This window comes from Sminthopsis crassicaudata, chromosome 2 (assembly GCF_048593235.1).
Source record: "Sminthopsis crassicaudata isolate SCR6 chromosome 2, ASM4859323v1, whole genome shotgun sequence".
Taxonomy (NCBI): Eukaryota; Metazoa; Chordata; class Mammalia; order Dasyuromorphia; family Dasyuridae; genus Sminthopsis; species Sminthopsis crassicaudata.
Window position 1 is genome coordinate 196,490,150 of NC_133618.1, and position 23,090 is coordinate 196,513,239.

Consider the following 23,090-nt stretch of genomic DNA (forward strand, 5'->3'; position numbering starts at 1 on the left):
GGACAAAACTAAGTTGGCAGAAAAAATTTCCATGGAATCAAGGATCTTTATAAGCTAGACCTAGTTTTTTGAGATCGGCATTCAATCATCCAACATTTCTTGAATGCCTATTAGATACAAGACATTTAATTTCTTTAAGAGACACAGAAAAAGCATCATTTATGTCTTAAAAGTATTCACAATCTAACAGAAGGCAAGAAGAGATATTATGGAAGTATAGTAAGGGAGGGCGGCAGAGAAGATGAAGGAAAAGTTTTAAGTTATGCACCCAAAAGTGGATGTCAACAACTACTTATTAAGCTGTTATGTGCCAAGCACTTTGAAAGAACAAATATATGCAGGGGAAAAAAAAGCAATTCTTGCCTTTAATCAAATCAATTAGCATTTATTAAGTTCCTGTTATGTATTAGTCACTGTGCTAGGCACTAGGGATACAAAAAGGGGCAAAAGACAGTCTTAACATTCAAGGAGCTTATAATCTAAGTGAAAAGACAACACTCGGGGTGAAAGTAGAGCAGGCCTTTTAGGATGAATAAAAACACAAATAGTTTGGGAACTTTCCTTAAAAGGACAGTTCTGAGAGAAACCAGTCAATCAGAAGAAGCAAGGATAGTACTCCAGGGTGAAAAGTCCAGAGTGGAGTGAATTTTCAGGATGACGTGCTGATAGATAAAGTCCAGGGAAACAGGAATAGAGTAGAGAAAGAATTAATGCATTTATTAATAGTTAATTAAGGATGCTCAGAAAAGGCAACCTATATAACTTAGTAAGGAGATATTCAATAACCGCAAACTGTTCCCTAACATGTTTTTCATCTTTTCATCTTTTTCATCAATTTCACCAATTTCATCTTTTTTAACTACAAACTTCTCTCAGGTTGCCAATCTCCCAATTAAGGTTGCCCATCCAATTGCATGCCATTATTTGAACATTATGAAAAGTGACACATTCACTAAGATACTGCATTGCAAATTAAGTCAGTAAACTTGAACATGTTTAGATAAGAGCAATGAAAAGTTGCATGATGAGAATGAGCAGGCTGCAGCATATATTATCAGTTACAAATTACAATCAAAAAGTACAATAAAAACCATCACCAAGGACACATATAACAAGAAAAGGGGGTAAATTGCTCCTGTAGTAAACATGGGATAAAAGGACAAGCTTGCATAGAGAATGGGTTTCCATGAAATACCAAAATTCCTAATAAGAAGGCCCCTAATACATGATGGGGTAGATTTCTATGGAAGATTTATGAAATGGCATAATATTTAAAAAGACAAAACAAGTAGAGAATACACATCCAAGTATAACCATCTAAATAGGTGTTGGTCCTGAGCAAAGATGAAGCAAGATTTGCCACTTTCTTCTGAAAAGGCTCATGTTGCCCTCCATTACTATATTCAGAACAAGCCCCTCTGTTACCCACTATCATCATACCACACAATTAGACCCAAACACTGTTGTTGACATTACCCGGGTCAAACAGAAGAGTTTCTAACTGATTGTAGGGAATCATTGACATTTATTGGGCACGATGAGTGACATGGTTAAACTGGCAGTTTAAGAAAGTCATTTGCCACCGTTCCCCCTCTTGGTTCAGTTACTATTTGCCCACACTCCTTAGAATCCCCTGAGTTCTCTTCCTTACCTAGCCCCATGTCTCCCAAGCCCCTAGCTTCTTTCTGGTTCCTTATAACTCTAGGTCCCTAAGTCTATGGTTCTCTGGAGCTGACCATACCTCGCTACCTGACCCCTGGATGTGCTGAGAAGACATCTCATCCCCAGTTTCCTTTCCAATGGCTTTTTCTTTCATTCTTCATAGAAGCCATTCTAGACTCAACCTCTGTCCTTTGAGACTCATACCACCAAGAGTCCTGCTATAATCTGATATATACGAAGCCTTTTAGTCAGTACCCTTTGATGGGTAGGTACTCTTTACAATTTGTTTCTAATATCCCTTCGTAAATTTTCCATAGAAAACCTACCCAGTAAAAACTAGGCAACTGTAGTCTTCATTAGACCATAATTGGAATATTGAGAGCCACATTTGAGAACATTGATAAACTTGGCTCTTTATTATAACCAGCTTACTAAAGGGTCTCAAGACCATACCATATCATACCTTCAAAAGAGGGCATTAAGATCCCTAGGAAAGGCACAATCTATGGGAAACAAAAGGCCCTGAGTATAGAACCTGAAAGGATGCTAAGAAAGCAATAAAGAAAATTTAAATTTTTATTCTTTTTAATATTCAATTTCTACAATAATTATATAATTTTGCTTTGCAAAAGAGATTTTAAAAGACTAAATTTTAAAAGTTAGAAGCTGAACATTTTCTGTTTTATTATTTGTGTGAAACTTAATTAACAAGTACATTAATAAGACACAACTGTATCACAAAACAATTAGATTACACTGGAAAATCTTAAGCAGATTTTCTTACAATATTCTCCAGTATGTAGGTAATCAATAGATGTGCCTGTCAAATTTCATGTCATAGAAATACTAACAATTTGGGTTACAATGAATCCATGTAGTATTTTTCATCTAAAAGAGTTAGAATCAAGAGATTTCTAACTAAGCAATTAATTAGAACCAATTTCTTTTTACAATTCTTTTGATTATTACAGTTTTTTATTTACAAAACATATGCATGGGTAATTTTTCAACATTGACCCTTGCAAAACCTTTTATAGAACCAATTTCTAACGCTTACCTGACATATAGACAGCTACCCTTCATAGTACTGGGATGGGAATAATCGTTCATAAAAAATAATACCAAAAAAGCATTTTGCTCTATAATTTTAGGGACATATTTTAAAATATCTAAATTCATGTAACCCAAACCACATTTTTTGCTTTATACTAAAGAAACCAAAATGATTTTTTTTTTAAATAAAAGAAGGATTTGTCCATAATAATCTCAGTTCATTTCGTGTTGAATTAATGACTTTTCCTTTCTTAAATCAGACAATCTTGAAAAGAAAATAACTAAACTAAGGCCCATGACATGGAAGAAAAGAGGAAACTGTTAAACATTTTGCTTAGTTATCATGTTGGTCCATTTCCAAGCGGTGAATCAGTCTCCAGTGAGCACCATTATGCTCTTTGAGCCAGAAACTGCAAGTATTGTCCTCGAATTTCAAAATGGTCAGCTGGACGATTGTATGGTGTCCAGACCGGTTCTCCCACAAACAGCCTCATCGCCTTAACATAGTTCTAGAAAAACAGAAAACAAATTATTGAAATATAGCAACTCTGAATTTGTTGTCTGAAATAAACTGAGATGAGCTTCCTTAGGGTTTTATTCCCTGCCAAAAGGGTTCCCCAAAGGTTCTCTATTTCAGTCAGCAGAGTTGTTGGAATAGAGATGAGTACTCCAGACACAATTCTCAGGCTCCTTCTCTGGAAGTTTTTTTTAGCCTTTTTTCAGAACCCAGTTTAGCTTTTAGCCCTAGAAGCACAAAAGTACCTCTGCTTCCCAGAGACATTAAAACATAGAATCAGAGGCTCATGGATATGGAGCTAGCAGGAACCTTAGATCTATTTCTGCTTCTAAGCCTGCCCTTCCCATTTAACAGATAGGGAAACTAAGATTAAGAAAGTGAAAGGAGTTATCCATAGTTAATAAGTATTAAGATTCAAACCCAGGCTCCTCTGACTCCAAAGCCGCCTTTTTCCAATGTGTTGTCAATGCCTGTGTCCCACCTCCTACCCCTAATTATTTCTAACTAATTTGCCAAAGCCAGAAAAAGCAAGTATCAATATTAATACAAAACTGACATATTTATATTCTTTGCTACCGCCCTTTTGAAAGAGTTTCCCTGAGAATGTGTTTGCAGGGAAACCCTGAGTTTTGGCAGCTGGAAAATATATACATTTCCTTAGCATGTTGATAGGGAGGGAAGTAAAAAAAAAAAAAAAGGTGGGGACCGAGAAGAATGGGAATTTTAGCAAGATAAATGCAAGTTGGACCCAATTCAATAAACACAAACAGTAAACAGAATTGTAATTCCTATCTCTCATTACCTCACACTACTATGCTAATACTGGGTTGGGAAGGAACTACCTCATGGAAAATTATGGAGAGAGCCTAGAATTTGGAATTAGGAAGACCAAGGTTCAAATGCCAGCTCATGCACCCCCACTAGCTTAGCTGTGGACATTAGGCAAGCTACTTAATTTTCCTGGACCTCAGTTTCCTCAACTGTAAATTGTAAAATAGACTCTAAGGACCCTTCTCTCTCTAAACCCGTAACCATATGAACTTACTGAGCATGATTTCTTGTTTGCTCACTATTCCTCGGCCTGACAATGTCAAATAAGTTATCTATTGCATTTTATATCACTGGAGAACTATGTTTGCCCAGAATCGTAGTCTATAAGGTACACAGTTGTTTTCAGTCATGTCTGCCTTTGTGAACACTGTGGGGGCTTTTACCAGAGTGCTTTGCCATTTGCTCATTTTACAGATGAGGAAATAGAGGCAAACAAGGTTAAGTGACTTGTCCAGGGTCACACAGCTGGTAAGTGTCTAAGGCCAGATTTGAACTCAGGTTTTTCCTGACTCCAGATCAGTCATTCCATCATGGGGCCACCTAGTGTTCCTACACATATGAATATATGAAAACAAATGACCTACATAAACATGAAATAAAATAAAACAGCCACATTCTGATTACTAACCTATGCTAGGCTGTTTGCTTGGCAAAAAGATATGAGCCACAAGTAATGCCAGTCAACCCCCACACCTACGTTTTCCTCTGGCAAGTAGGGACAAGGCTATTAGGGTCTGTGGCAGAAGTTAATCACAATTTATGTTTTACACTTGGAGGAAAAAAAGAGATGAAGTCATAAATTCTGTACCGTTTCATCCAGGGTGAAGCGATGATAAATCCCAGCGGGAAGCGTTATCATGTCTCCTTTCTCCATGAAGATGCGGATCCACTTGTCCTCTTTATCTCTTACATCAAAATACCCACTTCCATCCAGGATATAACGAATTTCATCATCAAGGTGTAAATGTTCTTCATAAAACATCTTGATCTAAAGGAGAAGGGAATTTATCAGTGAAGATCCAATATGCAAATTAACAGGCGGTCACCTATAGACTCCAGCCTTCAAATTACTTGGGGTGGGCAGAACTGTAAGGAAATGGAAACTCAATCACATACCGTGTATATTGCTCTTTTCCAGATTCTCCCCATCAGGGATATATCATCAGTCACAAGCAGCTATTTTGATCACTATTTTAATAAAATTAATGTTCTTTGTAATTCTATGAATTTTATTTTATGAATTTAAAAACCTTCTGAGAAGGGATCTATAGATTTCACCCCCTGGTCAAAAAAGTCCATGGCACTAAAAGGCTAAGAACCCCTGCTTTAAACAAACATATAAAGATAAGGTAACACTGCAAGGTATTTATACAAAGAAATAAAGAATGACAAAATGAGTGGAGGGATAATATAGTGCTTATGGCTAGGATGCACTAATACAATAAAAAAAAACAGATCCTACTTAAAATCCACATACACATTTAGGAATGGTTCAAGCAAACAAACTTGGGCAGCTAAGTGGTGGAGTGGATAGTGTCAGGCATAGAGTCAGGAAGACTCATCTTCTTAAGTTCAAGACACTTACTGCAGTACGAACCTGAGCCAAGTTTCCCCATCTATAAAATGAGGTGAAGAAGAAAATGGCAAATAAACTATTGCAGTATCTTTGCCAAAAAAACCAAAAACAAAACAAAAACCCAAATGGGGTTACAAAGAGTTTGGACATGACTGAAAAATAATTAAAAAGAATATAAATCATAATGAAGAAGGCTATTCTACAGAGCTACACAAAACAGCAATTCGTTTGAAGGAAAAGAGGCAGAAATCTCAAGAGAATAAGGAAAACAGACGTGGAGATGAAGAGCTTTCTAAACCTCAGATTATACCCTCCAAATTTCCTCACTGAAATACATAAAACTAGAAGAGTGGAGCATTGTAGATAATAAAGAATCAGAGTATCTATCTAAAAATCAAAAACAAGCAATGTAGACACCCTAGAATCTTATCTAATAAATATGGAAACAAGGGAAAGCTGTATGATTGATTTAGTCTTACAACAAATAATGGTTTCCTAGTGAAATAATGATTGGTTATACTCAGTGTGGAGCATATAAGCAGGGACCGAGAGCCACAGAGAGGAAGCTTTCAGAGCCAGAGAAGACAAAAGACTGGAGGTGGGAGCTTAAGCTCTCAAAACCCAGGGGAGAAATTCAATTCGGATCTTCGATTTTCCTGGTGGCTAGCCTAGCCTCCTGCACTTCCCCCACTGAGACCAAGGCCAGACTGAAAGGCTTTCCAGAAAGCTGCCCAGCCCCAGGAAGGAGATAACAAAGGATTTGGACTTTAACACCTGGCTGTTTTTGTGGTGATTACTAAACTAAAACAAAAGCTGCTCCCAGAGACCCCCAAGAAACCTAACCAAAGAACATTACACCCATTCACTGGGGAAATGAGTAAAACTGTGATATGAATGTATTGGAATATTACTATGTTATAAGAAATGCTGAATGTGATGAATATACAGAAGCATAGAAAGATTTACATGCAATTGTGCAAAGTAAAAAATAGACCAAAAAATATATATATGCAATGACTAGATAAACAATGAAACAAAAACTATGTAAACAGAAAGAACCATACCCAAAATCAAAAGTGAATGTTTCAAAATTATAAAGAAGCATGGCTGGAAAAAAGAGATGAGAAGATACTTCCACCCCATCCCTTTGTAGAGATGGGTGGTCTATAATTTCAGACCTTTCCATTAGATGATCTTTTTCCCTTTTGGTAGTTAAAAAAATTATCATGTTATATGGGATGGCTCTCCAGGAGGGAAGTAGATACTAAAAAAAATTATGGTGACAGAAAATAAAACAAAAGACCTTAATACAAATTATTTTAAAAAGAAAAAATTGGGTAACCTTCATAGTTTCAACTAGAAAGTGAATTAACAAAACAAGGGATAAAGGCAATTACAAAAGGTTAACAGGTAATTGTAATTTAAAGCTGATAAATTTTGAATGTACAAAATTAATGACATTGGTATTTGAAGAGAAGCAAGTATGACTGGTGCAAAAGCACATTAAAACAACTTTTTAAGATCAATTGAAAATGCTAAGAAATCTTTCCCATAGCCTAAAAAACATTTCCATTTGGATAAATGTGTGAGAGGTTAAAAACAAAGACTAAGGTAGGAAAAACATCATCTATCCTTTTCCATTTAGAAAGGATTAAGATTTTTTTTTTTGATCACTGAGGAAATGTTTTCAGCCAGATGATCTTCCTTTATTTACAATTCCTATAGCTACAATACAATAAACATTTATTAAGGACCATATGGCAAACCCTGGACTAAATTTAGAAGGTGCAAGTAAGAAAAATACTACACTCATGGGGCTTACAATCTAATGAATAAATATTACTTCAAATTGTCTTAAGATTCAGAGATGTCCTAGGTATGGAGGCTGTATCTCTTGACATTTTTCTAAGTTAGAAATGTTTGGATTTAGAACGCTAAATTAAAAGTTTCTATCAGATAAATTATTCTCTACTGTTTTAGATATTAGTTTGAATACAATTTAAAGTCCATGTTTTTTAATTCATAAGCATATTGGGATATTGGGGTTTTGGGAAAGAAACAATTATTTCTTGCTTTTAAAAAGTCATAAATAGAAAGCAAAACATAAAACTTTTGAACCCTCTTTTCTAGCCAGGCTAGTCTAGTTTGACACTCCCTCAAACCTATTTTGTGCTGCTCCCTCCCAAAGACCAGGCAGCTAGATGGCTAGGGTTCTGGATCCAGAATCAAAAGTTGTGTTCAAATCCAGCCTCAGATACCTGCCACCTATGTAAAGATGGATAAACCATATAGTCTTCTCTGTTTCAGTTTCTTCATCTATGAAATGGGGTAATAATAGCACCTATTTTCCAAAGGTGTGAAAGTAAAATGTGATAATATTTGTAAGGCACACTGTGAATCTGAATTTTTATTTGAATCTGAATTAATATTCGTAAGGCACATTGTGAATGTGAAAGTGTTATCCAAAAGAATTCACTATTTGACAAAAACGATGGGAAAATTGGAAATTAGTACAGCAGAAACTAGGAATTGACCCACACTTACCACGGCACATCAAGATAAGGTCAAAATGGGTTCATGATCTAGGCATAAAGAATGAGATAATAAATTAAAAGAACATAGGATAGTTTACTTCTCAGATCTGTGGAGGAGGAAGGAATTTTGTGAACAAAGAAGAACTAGAGATCATTACTGATCACAAAATGGAAAATTTTGATTATATCAAATTAAAAAGCTTTTGTACAAACAAAACTAATGCAAACAAGATTAGAAGGGAAGCAATAAACTAGGAAAACATTTTTACAGTCAAAGGTTCTGATAAAGGTCTCACTTCCAAAATATACAGAGAATTGACTCTAATTTATAAGAAACCAAGCCATTCTGCAATTGATAAATGGTCAAAGGATATAAACAGACAATTTTCAGATAAAGAAATTGAAACTATTTCTACTCATATGAAAGTGTTCCAAATCACTATTGATCAGAGAAATGCAAATTAAGACAGCTCTGAGACAACACTACACACCTGTCAGATTGGCTAGAATTACAGGAAAAGATAATGACGAATGTTGGGGGGGATGTGGGAAAACTGGGACACTGATGCATTGCTGGTAGAATTGTGAACTAATCCAACCATTCTAGAGAGAAATTTGAAACTGTACATACCCTTTTGTTCCAGCACTGTTATTACTGGGCTTATATCCCAAAGAGATCTTAAAGAAGGGAAAGGGACCTGTGCAAAAATGTTTGTGGCAGTCCTCTTTGTAGTGGCCAGAAACTAGAAACTGAATAGATGCCCATCAATTGGAGAATGGATGAATAAGTTGTGGTATATGAATGTTATGGAATATTATTGTTCTGTAAGAAATGACCAGCAGGATGAATACAGAGAGGCCTGGAGAGACTCACATGAACTGATGCTGAGTGAAATGAGCAGGACCAAGACATCATTATATAACAACAATACTATATGAGGATCAATTCTGATAGACGTGGCTCTCTTCAACAATGAGATGAACCAAATCAGTTCCAATTGTCCAGTAATGAAGAGAACCAGCTACACCCAGCAAAAGAACTATGGGAAATGAGTGTGAACCACAACATAGCATTTCCAATCCCTCTGTTTTTGTCCACTTGAATTTTTTATTTCCTTCTCAGGTTATTTTTACCTTATGTCTAAGTCCGATTTTTCTTGAGGAGAAAAATAACTGGATGGACATATATACATATACTGTATTTAACATATACTTTAACATATTTAACATGTATTGGTCTACCTGCCATCTAGAAGAGGGGGTAGGGGGAAGAAGGGGAAAGGTAGAACAGAAGGTTTTACAATTGTCAATGCTGAAAAATTACCCATGCTTACGTCTTATAAATAAAAAGCTATAATAATAAAGAAGCAACAAGCAAAAAAATAAAAGTAAATTAAAAAGTGTTACCCAAATTCTAGCTGTTATGTTATCTGCTTTCACCTTTCTCCAGACCTAAAATTCTCTCACGCCCTCATTAATCCAAATCCTACTCATCCCTTTAATGACCCTGCTCAAGTCCCATTTTTTTATGGAGCATTTCTAAACCAATCCAGTTTACAAAAATCCATCTCCTCTTACTCCTTAAGCCACTTGCTCTATTCTCGTATGTATTAGTAGTCACAGCTATACCTTTTTTCTCAGCTATACTGCTTGAAATAAATGCCAGAGGTGAAATAAGCTACCCTGGTTACCCAGAGAGTTAGCGGATACTCTGGAACTTTTTACTCAGCAGATCTTCTGCCTCCTAGTCCACAGCTCTTCCCATAGCCATACGGTTGTGTAAGGAGGGGCTTCCCTGCACTTCCAACCGTGAAATGTTACAGTAAGAGTAGGAAAGGGGAATAGTGTTTTCCCCTAAGTTTACAAGAGGTTCCATCACCCTACCTTGACTCACTGGTCAGAACCCTTCCCCAGATCTGATTCAAGATTTCAGTTAAGAAATGCAATAGATTCTCTTCACAAAAAAGCAGTCATCTTCTATTTATGTTACAACCACAAGCTGGTTCAATACTGCTTCATTACAAACTCATTAAGTTTTTGAATACCTATTTTAGTTCTGTAATTCTATAATACTCATGGTATAAAAATACACAAAGTGGAATTCAAACATTATAGAGCTTAATTGACAAATACTTATTTCTAATGCATCTGTTATATTCTAGGGATAATATGGATTTCTTGAATTGGATTAAAAGAAATCAACTGGTACCCCCAATAAGAACAGAGATAATTTTGAACCACAGTGAAGTACCTATAAATTGAAAGCTACTCCCCAATAGATGATCAAATAATATGAACAAAAAAATCTCTAACAACTACTAACAAAATTGGAAAAAAAAAATACAAATAAAGAAACCTAAACTTTCACCTCAACAGCAAATTGGCAAACAAAAAATAAAAATATTCAGTATTGGAGGGGTTATGCTCTGAGGTACTACCTCACATATTGGCTAACATGACAAAAAAGAAAAATGATATGTTAGAGGGAATGTGGCAAAAGTACAATTCTAATTACTCTGTTGGTAGAATTGTGAACTGATTTAACTATTTTAGAGAGCAATTTGGATTATAAAACTGCATATTCATTGACCCAGCAATAATATTGCTATGTCTATATCTCAGACACCAAAGAAGGGAAAAGGAACTATCTGTTAAAAAATATTGATAGCAGTTCTTTCTACAGTGGCTAAGCATTGTAAATTAAAGGGATCTCCACTAATTGAGGAATAGCTAGTATATGAAGGTGAAGGAATATCACTGAGCTAAAAGAAAAGACAAGTAGGAAGATTTTGGGAAAATTTGGAAAAACTTTAACTGATGCATATCAAAGTGAACAGAACCAGGAGAACATTATACATAGTAACAGTATAATATAATGTGTAGCTATTCTCAGCAATACAATGATCCAAGACAACTTCAAAGACTTAACAATGAAGCATATTATCTACCTACAGAGAAAGAAATTATATTGGCTGAATATAGATTGAAGCATACTATTTTTCACTTTCTTTCATTTTTTTCTTTTCTTTTGAATTTCTTATAATATGGAAATGTTTTAGATAACAGCACATTTTTATGACTTTCATCTGACAGTTTATGGTCTCAGGGAGGAGAGAATAGGGAATGAGATATAGAACTTGGAAGTCAAAACCTTAAATAAAAATGTTTTTTAAAATTGGAAAAAAAATTGTTTTAAAGGATGTTTTCTGGGAAGGGAAATGTGAAGGAATATTGTAAAAATGTAGTTGATTTAACAGAAGATACCAATGATGTAATTTTAAATAATTCAAGTTGTAAAGAAACATAATGATCTCATCTGAAGAGAAAATTAGCAGTTGGAGCAGATTATGTTACCATGAACCTTCATTACTAAAAGATCAAGGATAATTGCTCTAAGAAAGAAGAAGTGGAAAGACTATTCCAGTAGGAGGCAATACCTAAGAAACAAGGAAAACGTCAGACCAAAAGAACTGAATGAAGTCACTGTACTACTCAGTATATAACAAATATATTGCCATGATCAAAATAAGTAGTAGAAGACCAAATTAATTTTGTTTACAAAACAATTTTACTATGTCCTTCTTTAGATATTTTTTTTGTTTTGATTATTGTTTGGTTATTCTATTTTTTACTTTTATTATGGGATTTCAAAAATAACAAGATAAATTCCTTCTCATTGAAAAGTCTGGATATAGTCTATCGTCATTAATAGATTCTCCTCTTCCAAACAGTTAAGGATTTCTCTTACCTTTTCTTCATAATTTGGCAACTTGTCTTTACAAATGGTTATTATGTCCATCCAGCAGTAGTTTTTTTCTTTTCGGATCTTCTCTAACTCTGGGTCATTCTCATACTTGTCAGCATCCAGCTAAAAAGATTAAGAAAATAGCATATTTAAATATTAATACATTATTGTATATAATAGGGAATGCCAAAATTAACTTGACACTATAAAAACTGTTGTTTATTTAAAAAAAAAAGTGGCTTTTCTGGTTAATATCCATAGCACCTGTATAATGCCTGCAAATTAGTTTAGCCAGACTCAAAATTTCCTGGTCAACCAACTAAAAAGAAACAAGAAAAAAAAAAAAAAACTGAACAGAAATTAATTCATGTAAGCCCAAATTCTGGATATAGTTACTGTACAAATGCACACTGGGCTAAGAAAGTGGATTGGCTTAGTCTTCCTGATGGCAAAAAGCATATAACCCCGGAAAGTGTTTTGTATGAGGTAGATCTAAGAGGATGGTTGGCAAGGTTAAAGTAGGCTTGTTAGGCACTGGACAGAGTTTAAATTCCACCTAACACACTTACAAGTTGTGAGACTGGGCAAATCATTTAACCTTCTCTGATTCCAATTACACAAAGAGAATAATAACAGAATAATAAAGTTGTTGTGAGGATCAAACGAGATAATATTTGTAAAGTACACACTGCCTAGCAATTGATTCTTCATTCAGCTTCTTGACCTGAGCACATAAATTCATGACTCACACCAACTCAAAATCATAGCCAGAAGCTATTGACAAAGCAGATATCTGAATAAATCCTTAGGACCTGCTAGTAGGCTGCCAGCAAGGAAAGAGCATCTTGCTAGGAGTATTTAGAAACAAGCAGAAGTGCAGAAAGCCCATCTATGATCAACCTTCCCTTGAATACAGACATCATGCTTGCTTGGAGAGTGGACAACCAGCTAGTAGACAACTGTCCTTTGCTACTGGATCAATCCCAGTGACTCTGGATGAAGTCCAGAGTTATAGAACAGGAAAGGACCTGTCAGGGTGAATGATCTGCCAAATTTGGGTTTTTGGAGTAGCATATTTGGCTGCACTTATAATGTCTGAAACTATAGATGAACAGAACATTCCCTAGTATATCTGGCATTGATTTAATATCTTTAGAAAACCCAGGAGCTCAAGACAGTCACCAGCCTAATTAGGTTAAATTCTAAATTTATTTCTATCTCAGAGTTTTTTGTTCATGTTAGCAAGATAATTACAGTATTTGGACTGGGCAGCATCATCTAGAAGATTATACCATCATAGCAATATCAATTCAGTTCAACTGAATTCCCATTATGTATAAGATACTATGCTATGTTCTAGGAGAAAAACAAAAAAATATAAATTAAAGTCCTTGAGCCTTAACTTTGTTCACAATATACTAATATAATACATGCACAGGAGACAGATACAAAAAGAAAATAAACCAATATATAAAGAAACTTGAATACTTACATGAGGTACAAATCAAAGGAAATCTTAATTCCATTGGGAATATGTGGCACAATTACCTCATTAAGTCAGGCCTGATGGCACTTCAAGATATAGGGATTTCTAGAAGGGAGGGTCAGTATTCCCTCAACTGATCTAGATCAGGAAGGGATTGTAAAGTTTGTCTAGTCTAACCTCCTCATTTTTCCTTTTGTTTTGTTTTTTTAGTTTATTTCTTTTTAATACACATTATTTTATAAATTATGTCAAGAAAAAAATCAGAGCAAAAGGGAAAAATCATGGGAGAGAGAAAAAAAGAAGTGAACATAGCATGGACTGATTTACATTCAATCTCCTTAGTTCTTTCTCTGGTTGCATATGGCATGCTCTGTCCAAAGACTACTGAGATTGCTTTGAATCACTGAACCACTGAGAAGAACCAAGTCTTTCATAGTTGATCATCACACATTCTTGCTGTTATTGTGTACACTGTATTCCTGGTCCTGCTTGTTTTGCTCAGCAGCAGTTCATGTAAACCTTTCCAGGCCTTTCTAAAACCTAAAATCATTTTTTATAGAACAATAATATTCCATTACCTTCACGTACCACAACTTGTTCAGCTATTCCCCAATTGATGGGCATCTTCCAATTCTTTGCTACCACAAAAAAGAGCTACAACAAACACATATGCATGTCGGACCTTTTCCCTCCTTCATGATTTCCTTGGCCCTGTTGGGTCATAGGGTGTGCAATGTTATGGCCCTTTGGGCACAGTCCCAGACTGCTCTCCAGAAGCAACCCCCTCATTTTTCACATGGGGAAACTGAGGCCCAAAGTAGTTTGGTAACTAAGCCAAGTTCACACAAGTAAATAAGGAAGATTCAAGGCTAAACCCTCTGCTACCAAATCTGGTGAAGTTGTCCATGACCACTCTGTTCCTGGAACCTTCCCAACCTCTTTTAGAGGTGCGATGGGCATATGATGGGTGATCTAAAAATGTGCAAACCCATATGGCCAAAATCCGTTTTCTCTTGAATTGGCTATGTTCTCTATTGTGAGGTGATCCTACTAGGTTTCCAACACGTAGAACCAAAGAAAGGATGTTTCCTGCCTGGGTCAAAGGTGAAGCACAGCAATAAGTCGCTGACATCTGTCCCTTACAGTGTCTGATGAGTACCGACTGGAACAATGGAGATTGGAGGATGGAGGGAAACTGACTGTCAGTGCAGAGATGAAGTCCATGAAACCAACTCCAAGTCAACTCCGAGTTGACCCTCCATCTCCTATTCCTCCATTTCAGCCCAATTTCCCAAAGCTCTGATTCCTTTACTGCAATTCTGTAGCTTCTCCATACAAGGGCTGGTGTGGTCAGGGGTGAGCTCTATCAAAATGCTTGCCAAGCCTCTTCCTAACCCAGCTGCCCTTGTAAAGCAAGGAGCACATAAACTCATCCCAGGAGATGTCTGGGTTTTCATTATATGTGGGCCAAAATTTAATCTATAAAATTCTCAAAGGTCTTGAATCGACCATAGCTGAGAGCCGCAATACCCAAAGTCAGAATAGTCCAATTTCAAGAGTCAGAAACTGATAAATTGTGGGGTGAGAGATGAGGGTGTAGAGATGGCACAGGGCTAGGAGACAATGGGACGAGAAAGCAAATGCCTACATTTACCTAGAGAGACAGGTAGGCCGGTTCATGGGTGGATTGACTTAAATGCAACCCGTGATTTGGCCAGTAAAGTGGCTTTACACCTGCAGTCTGCTCTTGTTTTGGAAGGGGACCAATGGTAACACAGGATGAAGCCTTTAATCACCCATGATTGGACTACAGTCTTTTACAAGCCTTCTTACCTTACTCTTGGACATATTCCACAATATAGCCATGCTGCCCCAAGCCTCTGCTTTGCCCGATCTGAATGTTCTTCTTCCTCACTTTCAAGTCCTTCCTTTAAAGCTCAGCTCAAATCATAAAAAAGGGGAAATTACCCACATGCACAAAATGTTTATGGCAGCCCTTTTTGTAGTAGCAAAAAACTGCAAACTGAGTGGATGCCCATCAGTTGAAGAATGACTAAATAAGTTATAGTATATGAATGTTATGGAATATTATTGTTCTGTAAGAAATAACCGCAGGATGAATACAGAGAGGCCTAGAGAGACTTACATGAACTGATGCTAAATGAAATGAGCAGATCCAAGAGTATATTGTACAAAGCAACAAGAGTATGCAATGATCAAATATGACAGATTTGGATCTTCTCAACAATGCAGTGATTCAAGGCAATTCCAATAGACTTGGGATGGAAAATGCCAATCACATGAAAACTGAATATGGATAGTATATTCATATATAGCATAGTATTTCCCTTTTTTTTGTTTGTGCTTTTTCTTTCTTGTGTTTTCCCCCTTTTGGTCTGATTTTTCTTGCACAATATGACAAATACAGAATATTCAAAATTATTTACATTTATAACCTGTATCAGATTGCTTGCTGTCCTGAGGAGGGGGAGAAGAAGAAAAATATGAAACAAAATATCTTACAAAAATGAACACTGAAAAATATCTTTATATGTATTTGAAAAAATAAAATATTATTGAGGGAAAAGAAATATAAAGCTCAGATCAAATTTCACCCTCTGCACAATGCCGAAAAGGTCCTATTCTATGTCTTGCTTCTCTCCACTCACAATAGTCCCTTTTCCTCTAAAATAACCTTCCATTGTACATATCTTAAACACTCAGTTATATACATGTTAAGTTCCTTGAGAGCATTATATTTCTATTCTTTATTTTTAGATCGGAAGTGCCTGGCACACAAATAGAAAAGGATGGAAATAAGCATTTATTAAGATACTTTTATGGGCCAGAAACTGAACTGAGTGCTTTACACTGTGCCATACAGCTGCCTCTAGTAAGCATGGTGAATGCCTTAACCTTAATAAAAACTTGCTAACTGAATAGGACACCATACCTGGGCAGCTAAAGTGGGCTCAAAGCATCATGCAACTAGCTCCCAGGAGGCAGTGTATCAGAAGAGACCCTTCAGACCTAGCTGGAGATTGATTTATGAATAGCTCATCCACCTATATTAGTTCACTTGAGAAGGATCCATCCAAGTTCTGCAAACTCATTTACCAAATCAAGGTTTTCAACTATTCAAGACTCCATTTGGGGTTTTCTTGGCAAAGATACTGGAGTGGTTCACCATTTCCTTTTCCACCTTATTTTACAGATGAGAAAAATAAAGCATTCAGCTTAAGTAATTAAATAAGGGTCATTCAGCCAGAAGATGAGTATTCCTGACTCCAGGCCAGGTACTCTAATCCACCTAACTGCCACTACCAGATCAACAACATTTTATACTAAATTCTGAAACAGGGCCCAGAAGTTGCTGATAATACCTTTCCATGATGCAGCCATCAAAAGTCACCTGCCTAGTAGAAAGTAAGCTCCTTTTTTCTTTGTATTGGTCCATTTCTCCCCTGATCCTAACAGTATCTAGCATATAAGAGATCAATACATATTTACTGAATTGAAAATTCTCCTTGAACTTCACTATCTTAAGCAAAGGGGTGGCCCAGAAAAGTGTAGTCTTGATTAGGGTCTGCTAGGCCACTTGCTGATTCAATAAGTACATACTGACAGGTATAATCATAAGCATCAATTATCAGTGATAATAATGATAGCTCTTGTTCACTTAGTAGAGCTTTAAGATTTACAAAGTGCTTTTCTCACAAGGAGGATGTGATGTAAAGAATACTGCCATCTCCATTTTATAGATGAAAAACAAATACAATGTTAGTTTTGAGAAGTTGTCAGAGCCAAGAATTAAATTCTTTTTCAAATTCCAACCGATTTCACTGCTTTTTAAAATGCTAAATATATTGATTGAATGGGATATTCTGGAGATATTCATCTTTCCTGACCACCTCCTCCCACCTGTCTCTTTGCTAAAATTGTCTCCTCTTATTTTGTTATGTAATTATATGTTATCTTTTTTGATAACAAGCAGAGGCCTGTTCTATTTTTGCTTTTGTATCTTTTAGGAACTTCCTGTGTCTGTCATATAGTAGGTGCTTAATAAATGTTTGCTGATTCTAAGTAGTATGCAGAATGCCACACTGGGGGAGGGGGTAAAAAACATTTAAAATCTCTCAACTAATTTTTTTTTTAATCAGTAAAATATGCAAAAGAAAAATAATACTTTTATGCCAGCTTTCCAATCATTTAGATTTCAGACAAATGAGAATTTAAAGAATAAGTCAAACCACAGGAGCAAAGTGCTTACCTCCACTGAAGAGGACCCTTTGCTCTGAAGAATATTCCCATGGTTACACTGAGCCACAGAGAACACACACACTATATATTTCACATATAAATTATATAATTTACACAAAATCAAAAAGTCTTTTATCTTGGTGAAAACAGCCCTGGACTTGAATATCTCATTCTAATTCTGATTGGCATTTTATGTCTTCCAGGAGAGATTAAATGAATTTTTCAAATATATCCTTTACTTTTATCCATCACTTAGTCACTTATTTTCATCCATTCAACAAGCATTTATCAAGCCAAGATATAATATAAGTGCCAAGAGAAAGGTTCCTTACCCTAACAAAGAACCTAAAGTATTCTACTATCACAAAAAGTTTTGACAATAGTGACATACTTGGGCCTGTCTCCCTAGATTTTTCAGAAAGGTTATAGCTACATGAGAACTCAAGGCCAATGCTTAAGTTCTTCTATTACCTGGAAAATGACCCTCTTTATTCTGTCTCTCCAAATTCTATTCATCTCAAAAGGTTTAACTTAAGCCTTCACATTTTTTTTCTATTCTTAATTCTTTCCTCTCTAATCTGACTTTTTAGAGAATTTCAGAGTTCCAATTTCCTCATTTTCCAGTTTAGGTAACTAAGGATACCTAAGAACCTGTGAGTCCCATGGTCACTCAGTTAAACGATGGCAGAGCTGAAACAGGAATCTAGGTAGTTTTTCCCCTCTGCTTGTACAATTGTATTGGTGATCTCACTTTAGCACTTACTTATTATCTCGTATTACTACACATCAATTTTCTTTTTTTTTTATTAAAACTTTTTATTTTTTAAAACATATTTGTAGACAATTCTTCAAAATTTGTTCCAATTTCCCCCTCTCTCCCAGCTCCTTCCCTATATGGCAAATAGTCCAATATATGTTAAACCTTACCCATCAGTTTTCACTCCTCAGTAACTATTCCCCACAAGACATTCCATTTTCGTTTTTTCTATACAAGAGTAACCCCCTGCTCTCCTCCAAAATACAGTTCAGGTTATTGACCCTTAATCCAAGGATGTTAGTCTCCTTTCTCTGTCTCTCAAAATTATATATGTGTACATCTTATAAACACTCTGTAAAATGTAAGCTCCTTGAAATCAGAGATTGTTTCCCCTTGTACCCAAGAGAATGCTTTTCACATTTATGAATATGTTATTTATAAATCGTTAATAAACATTCATAAATGTTTAATAGATATTACATTGTTGAATTAAAGGAACAATTTATGACATTTCTTTACAACTTCCCCATGCAGATGTAGGAAGTTGTCAATAAATATTTGTCAAAAAAAAAAAAAAAAAGTACAAATGGGCAATTATAATGACAATTTGGACCCAGAGAAATGCTAAGAAAATATACCTCCCTCTCCTCATTTCAGATTTAGGGGACTATGAGTATAGAATATTGCATATGCTTGCTGTCAGATATGATGTGTTAATTTTTTTGCTAAGCTACTTTTTCTTATTACCAGGAAGGAAAGACTTACTTGTAGGACAGGAAGAGGAAGATATAGCCAGAAGCTATTTTGATATAAAAAAAGATAAGAATAAAAATAAATAAGATAGCAAATAACATAAAAATTATATATATATATATATATATATATATATATATATAATATATATATATATGTTTTATTATTATTTTTTTTTTTTTGCTAAGACCTTTGGGGTTAAGTGACTTGCCCCGGTTCACACAGCTAGGAAGTATTAAGTGTCTGAAGCCACATTTGAACTCAGGTCCTCCTGACTTCAGGGCTGGTGCTCTATTCCTCTTCACCACTTAGCTGCCCTAAAAATAATATTTTTTTAAAAAGGAAATGTACATAGAAAAAAATTTAGAGTTAGCTAAGGTGGCAAAGTGGATAGAGTGACAAGCCTAGAGTCAGGAAAATTATCTTCCTGGGTTCAAATATGACCTCGGACACTTACTAGCTATGTGACTAGCAATCACTTAACCCTGTTTGCCTCAGTTTCCTATTCTATAAAATGAGCTAGAGACAGAAATGGCAAACCTCTCTAACATCTCTGTCAAGAAAATCCCAAATGGGGTCATAAAGAGTTTGACATGATGGAAAAAGACTGAGCAATAATATAGGGGGGAAAAAAACTGACTTAAAAAAAATTAAGTCCTGCAGTGATAAAGAGAGCCATTTACACCCAGAGAGAACCATGGGAATAGTGTGGTACACAACATAGCATTCTCATTCTCTGTTATCTGCTTGCATTTTATTTTCTTTCTCAGTTTTTCTTTTTCTTCCTTCTTGATCTTATTTTTCTTGTGCAACAAGATAACTGTATACATATATATATATATATATATATATATACATATATTGGATCTAAAATGTATTTCAACATATTTAACATGTATTGGACTATCTGCCAGCTGGGAGGGGTGGAGGAAAAGAGGGGAAAATTTGGAACAAAAGATTACACAAGGATCAATGTTGGAAAAATTATCCAGGCATATGCTTTGTAAATAAAAAGCTTAAAAAAAAAAAATTAAGCCCCCTTAAATTTGAGATAGCAACTATGTGGAGACCTTAAAGTTCAATTTCCAACAACTTCTTACTTATTAATTTTTTTGTCAAGGGACGAGACATTGAAGAGATGAAGGGAAACAGGTCAATCTGAATACTCACAGCACAGAAAAACTATTTAGGCTTTCAAACCTGCTGCTGGGGGCCAGAGGGAAGGAGCAGAAGGCTAAAAAAAAATGTATGCGATTTCTGCACTACTGCCTGTACCCAACCTTCCTGATTTCTTCTTGATTCCTTTGATTTTACTAATCCCCATATCTGGAATGTGCTTTCCTCCAACTTTCCTTAACCATCCTCTTTTCTTCAAATTCCTACCTTCTCTCAAGATCCCTTTCAGAGGCTACCTTCCTCCCAAATAAAAGCATTCGCTCCTACTTCCAATTCAAGGCACAGACCTCTCTGCTGTTTTACACTCCCTAGACTAAGTTCCCTAGTCCACAGGCCAGATGGTCCTTGAAAAAAGCTGCATCCCTAGACACAAATATTTTTTCTGAACTGAATTCAACTAAATGCTCTACACACAACTTGATCCCTAATCCCAACCTAGGCCTTCATCAAGGAAAAGATTAAAGCAGAAATCATGTCCAGTTTTTTTAGATGAACCCAAGAGATGGGATTTTGGTAGTCAGGATGTCCATCCATGTCTACTGACTCCAAATGCAGTTCCTTCTCTTTATTTTCTCACAAGTAGCTTCTAATTTTTTGCAAAATGAAGCCTGTTGTAAGCATACTTTATTTTTTTGGTAAAGTTTTGTATTTTCAACACTCACCCTTGCAAAACCTTGTGTTCCAGATTTTTTTCTCCTTCCCTGCTCCCTTCACTTAACAAGTAATCCAATTTATGTTAAACGTGTAATTCTCCCACACATATTTCCACAATTATCAGTAAGCATACTTTCTCAAAGATGGGGGCACTATTGCTTCCTGCCATTTCTCCCTGCATGGAGTCAGGAGGCACAGATTTACATCCTGCATCTAACCCCGGCTCACTATCAGCATGACTCGGTGTTGACAAATCACTTCCCTGGGCCTGTTTTCTGTTTGGGCACTAGTTGACACAAGTGGATAGAGCCCTGGAGTCAAGAAGACCTGCACCTAAATCCTGCCTTGGTCTTTTAGTACGTGTGACCTTGGACAAGTCATCCTCACGTGGGAAACCCAAAAATGGGAATCCAAAGAGCTCCTACATTAGTTGGGAGGATCAAAGGAAATCAAACAGGCCCAATGGCTGACACACAGGAGTCTCAGTGTCTATTCTCTTCCCGACATTTGTAAAATGAGGGAGTTGGGCTTGACCACTACGGCTCACGATTTATTGGTCTTGTGAAAAATAGGAAAGTAAGAAAGCTGCTTTCAGAGAAGACACTGAGGTGTCTGGGGGGGATGAAAAGAAGTTTGGAATCAGTAGTCGGAGCTCCTAACTTCAAACCTCATTTCCGCCGTCTGTGTGACTGTGGGCATCTTATTATACAGTAAAAAGGTCTGGGTGGTAATTCGAGAAGATTGGGGTCCTCCAACTTATTTTTTAAAAATATTTTTGATAATTATTTCATTCATTTTCTTTGTAATCTGGAGTATTTTATTTCATGCATTTTAAAACATTATTCGAGAAGTCTAACCAGATCTCACTCAACTTTAAGAGCTAGGAGCACAAGATTGAAATAGACTAAGGAGAAAAAGAAATTCAACATGCCATTACCCAGCCATGAATGCCAAGCCATTACCCAACTGACCGCCGAATTTAATTGTCATCCACACATAGTCATAGTGTTAGAGATAAAGTTCCAGAATTTTCATAAACCCCAAGTTAATTTTTTTTAAGGTTTCCAAAGCACTTTCCGAGTTCGATCATCACAACAAAACTTCCGGTGAGGCAGGGGCTATCAGCATCCCCATTAGTTTGTATGTGTCACTTCTGTGACCCCGTGGTTTGTCCGTGGGGTTTTCTGGGCAAACAGACGGGAGTGGTTCGCCACTTCCTTCTCCAGCTCACTTCGCAGACGGGGAAACTGAGGCAAAAAGGGCTAACTGACTTGTCCAGGCTCACAAGGACAATAAATGTCTGAAGCCAGATTTGGACTCGGGAAGATGCATTTTCCAGACTCCAGACCCGGCACTGAGGGAAGCATAAACGCTTGTGTCCGACTCCCAAATTACAGAGAGCAGTGGTCCAGGGTCACCCCGCTGCACTTTAATCCTAAACCGCAAACCACCACCAGGTTACTCCCAGCTTTGCTAATTAATTCGGAACTGCGGGGGTGGGGGTGGGGAGGCCTCCGCTAGGCCTGGCTATAGGAAGCCCGCCGGCGCACTAAGGCTCCTCCCATCCTTTCCTCTCCCCCCTCACCCCCGGCAAACCGCTGCCTCAGGTCAAGTCCTTCCCAGGCCGGAGTCAACATTCTCAGAGGCGGAAGTCCCGCCCACGAAGGGGCTCCTGGCCAGCCGGAGGACCTAGCGCTAGTTCCTACGTCCCACAGGCTCGGGAGCGAGCGACAGCCCCCGATAATGCGCCCGGCCCCACGTGCTGTGCGCCCTCCTACGGGGGGCTGTTTTTCTGCAAATGGGGTCACAGCGCGATGTAGAAATCAGGGGCCCCTCTGCTCCCGCCCGCTCGCGCTCCCTTCACCTACTTTCCAGTAAAAGACGCCGAGTTGCTGCAGCTGTTCCAGGCTGACTGGACGTCCGGGGTCCAGTCTGTGCGGTTTCCTCTGATCCTCCGCAGAGTCATCCATGTACCAGGCCTCCACCATTTTCGTCCGTCGGAACTCCACAAAGGCCTCAACCAGTCGGCAAAGTTCACAAGCTCCACCCACCCCCTCGCGGCGCTTTTATTTATCAGGCCCCGAAC

The 23,090-nt window shown here is 36.9% G+C and overlaps 1 protein-coding gene across 2 annotated transcripts; it reads right to left on the reverse strand.

The window, feature by feature from the left end:
• Positions 1-2,224: 2,224 nt before the first annotated feature.
• Positions 2,225-23,090, reverse strand: ADI1 (acireductone dioxygenase 1). Of its 2 annotated transcripts, none has more exons than XM_074288053.1 (4): positions 22,873-23,090; positions 11,922-12,041; positions 4,872-5,051; positions 2,225-3,224 (listed from the first exon to the last, which is right to left on the reverse strand). In XM_074288053.1, the coding sequence occupies exons 1-4, from the start codon at positions 22,990-22,992 to the stop codon at positions 3,105-3,107; spliced, it is 540 nt and encodes a 179-aa protein (XP_074144154.1). In that variant the 5' UTR covers positions 22,993-23,090; the 3' UTR covers positions 2,225-3,104. The 2 variants fall into 2 exon arrangements, with proteins under 2 accessions (XP_074144154.1, XP_074144155.1); XM_074288054.1 differs by having other exon boundaries at positions 2,225-3,263; positions 4,832-5,051; positions 22,873-23,060.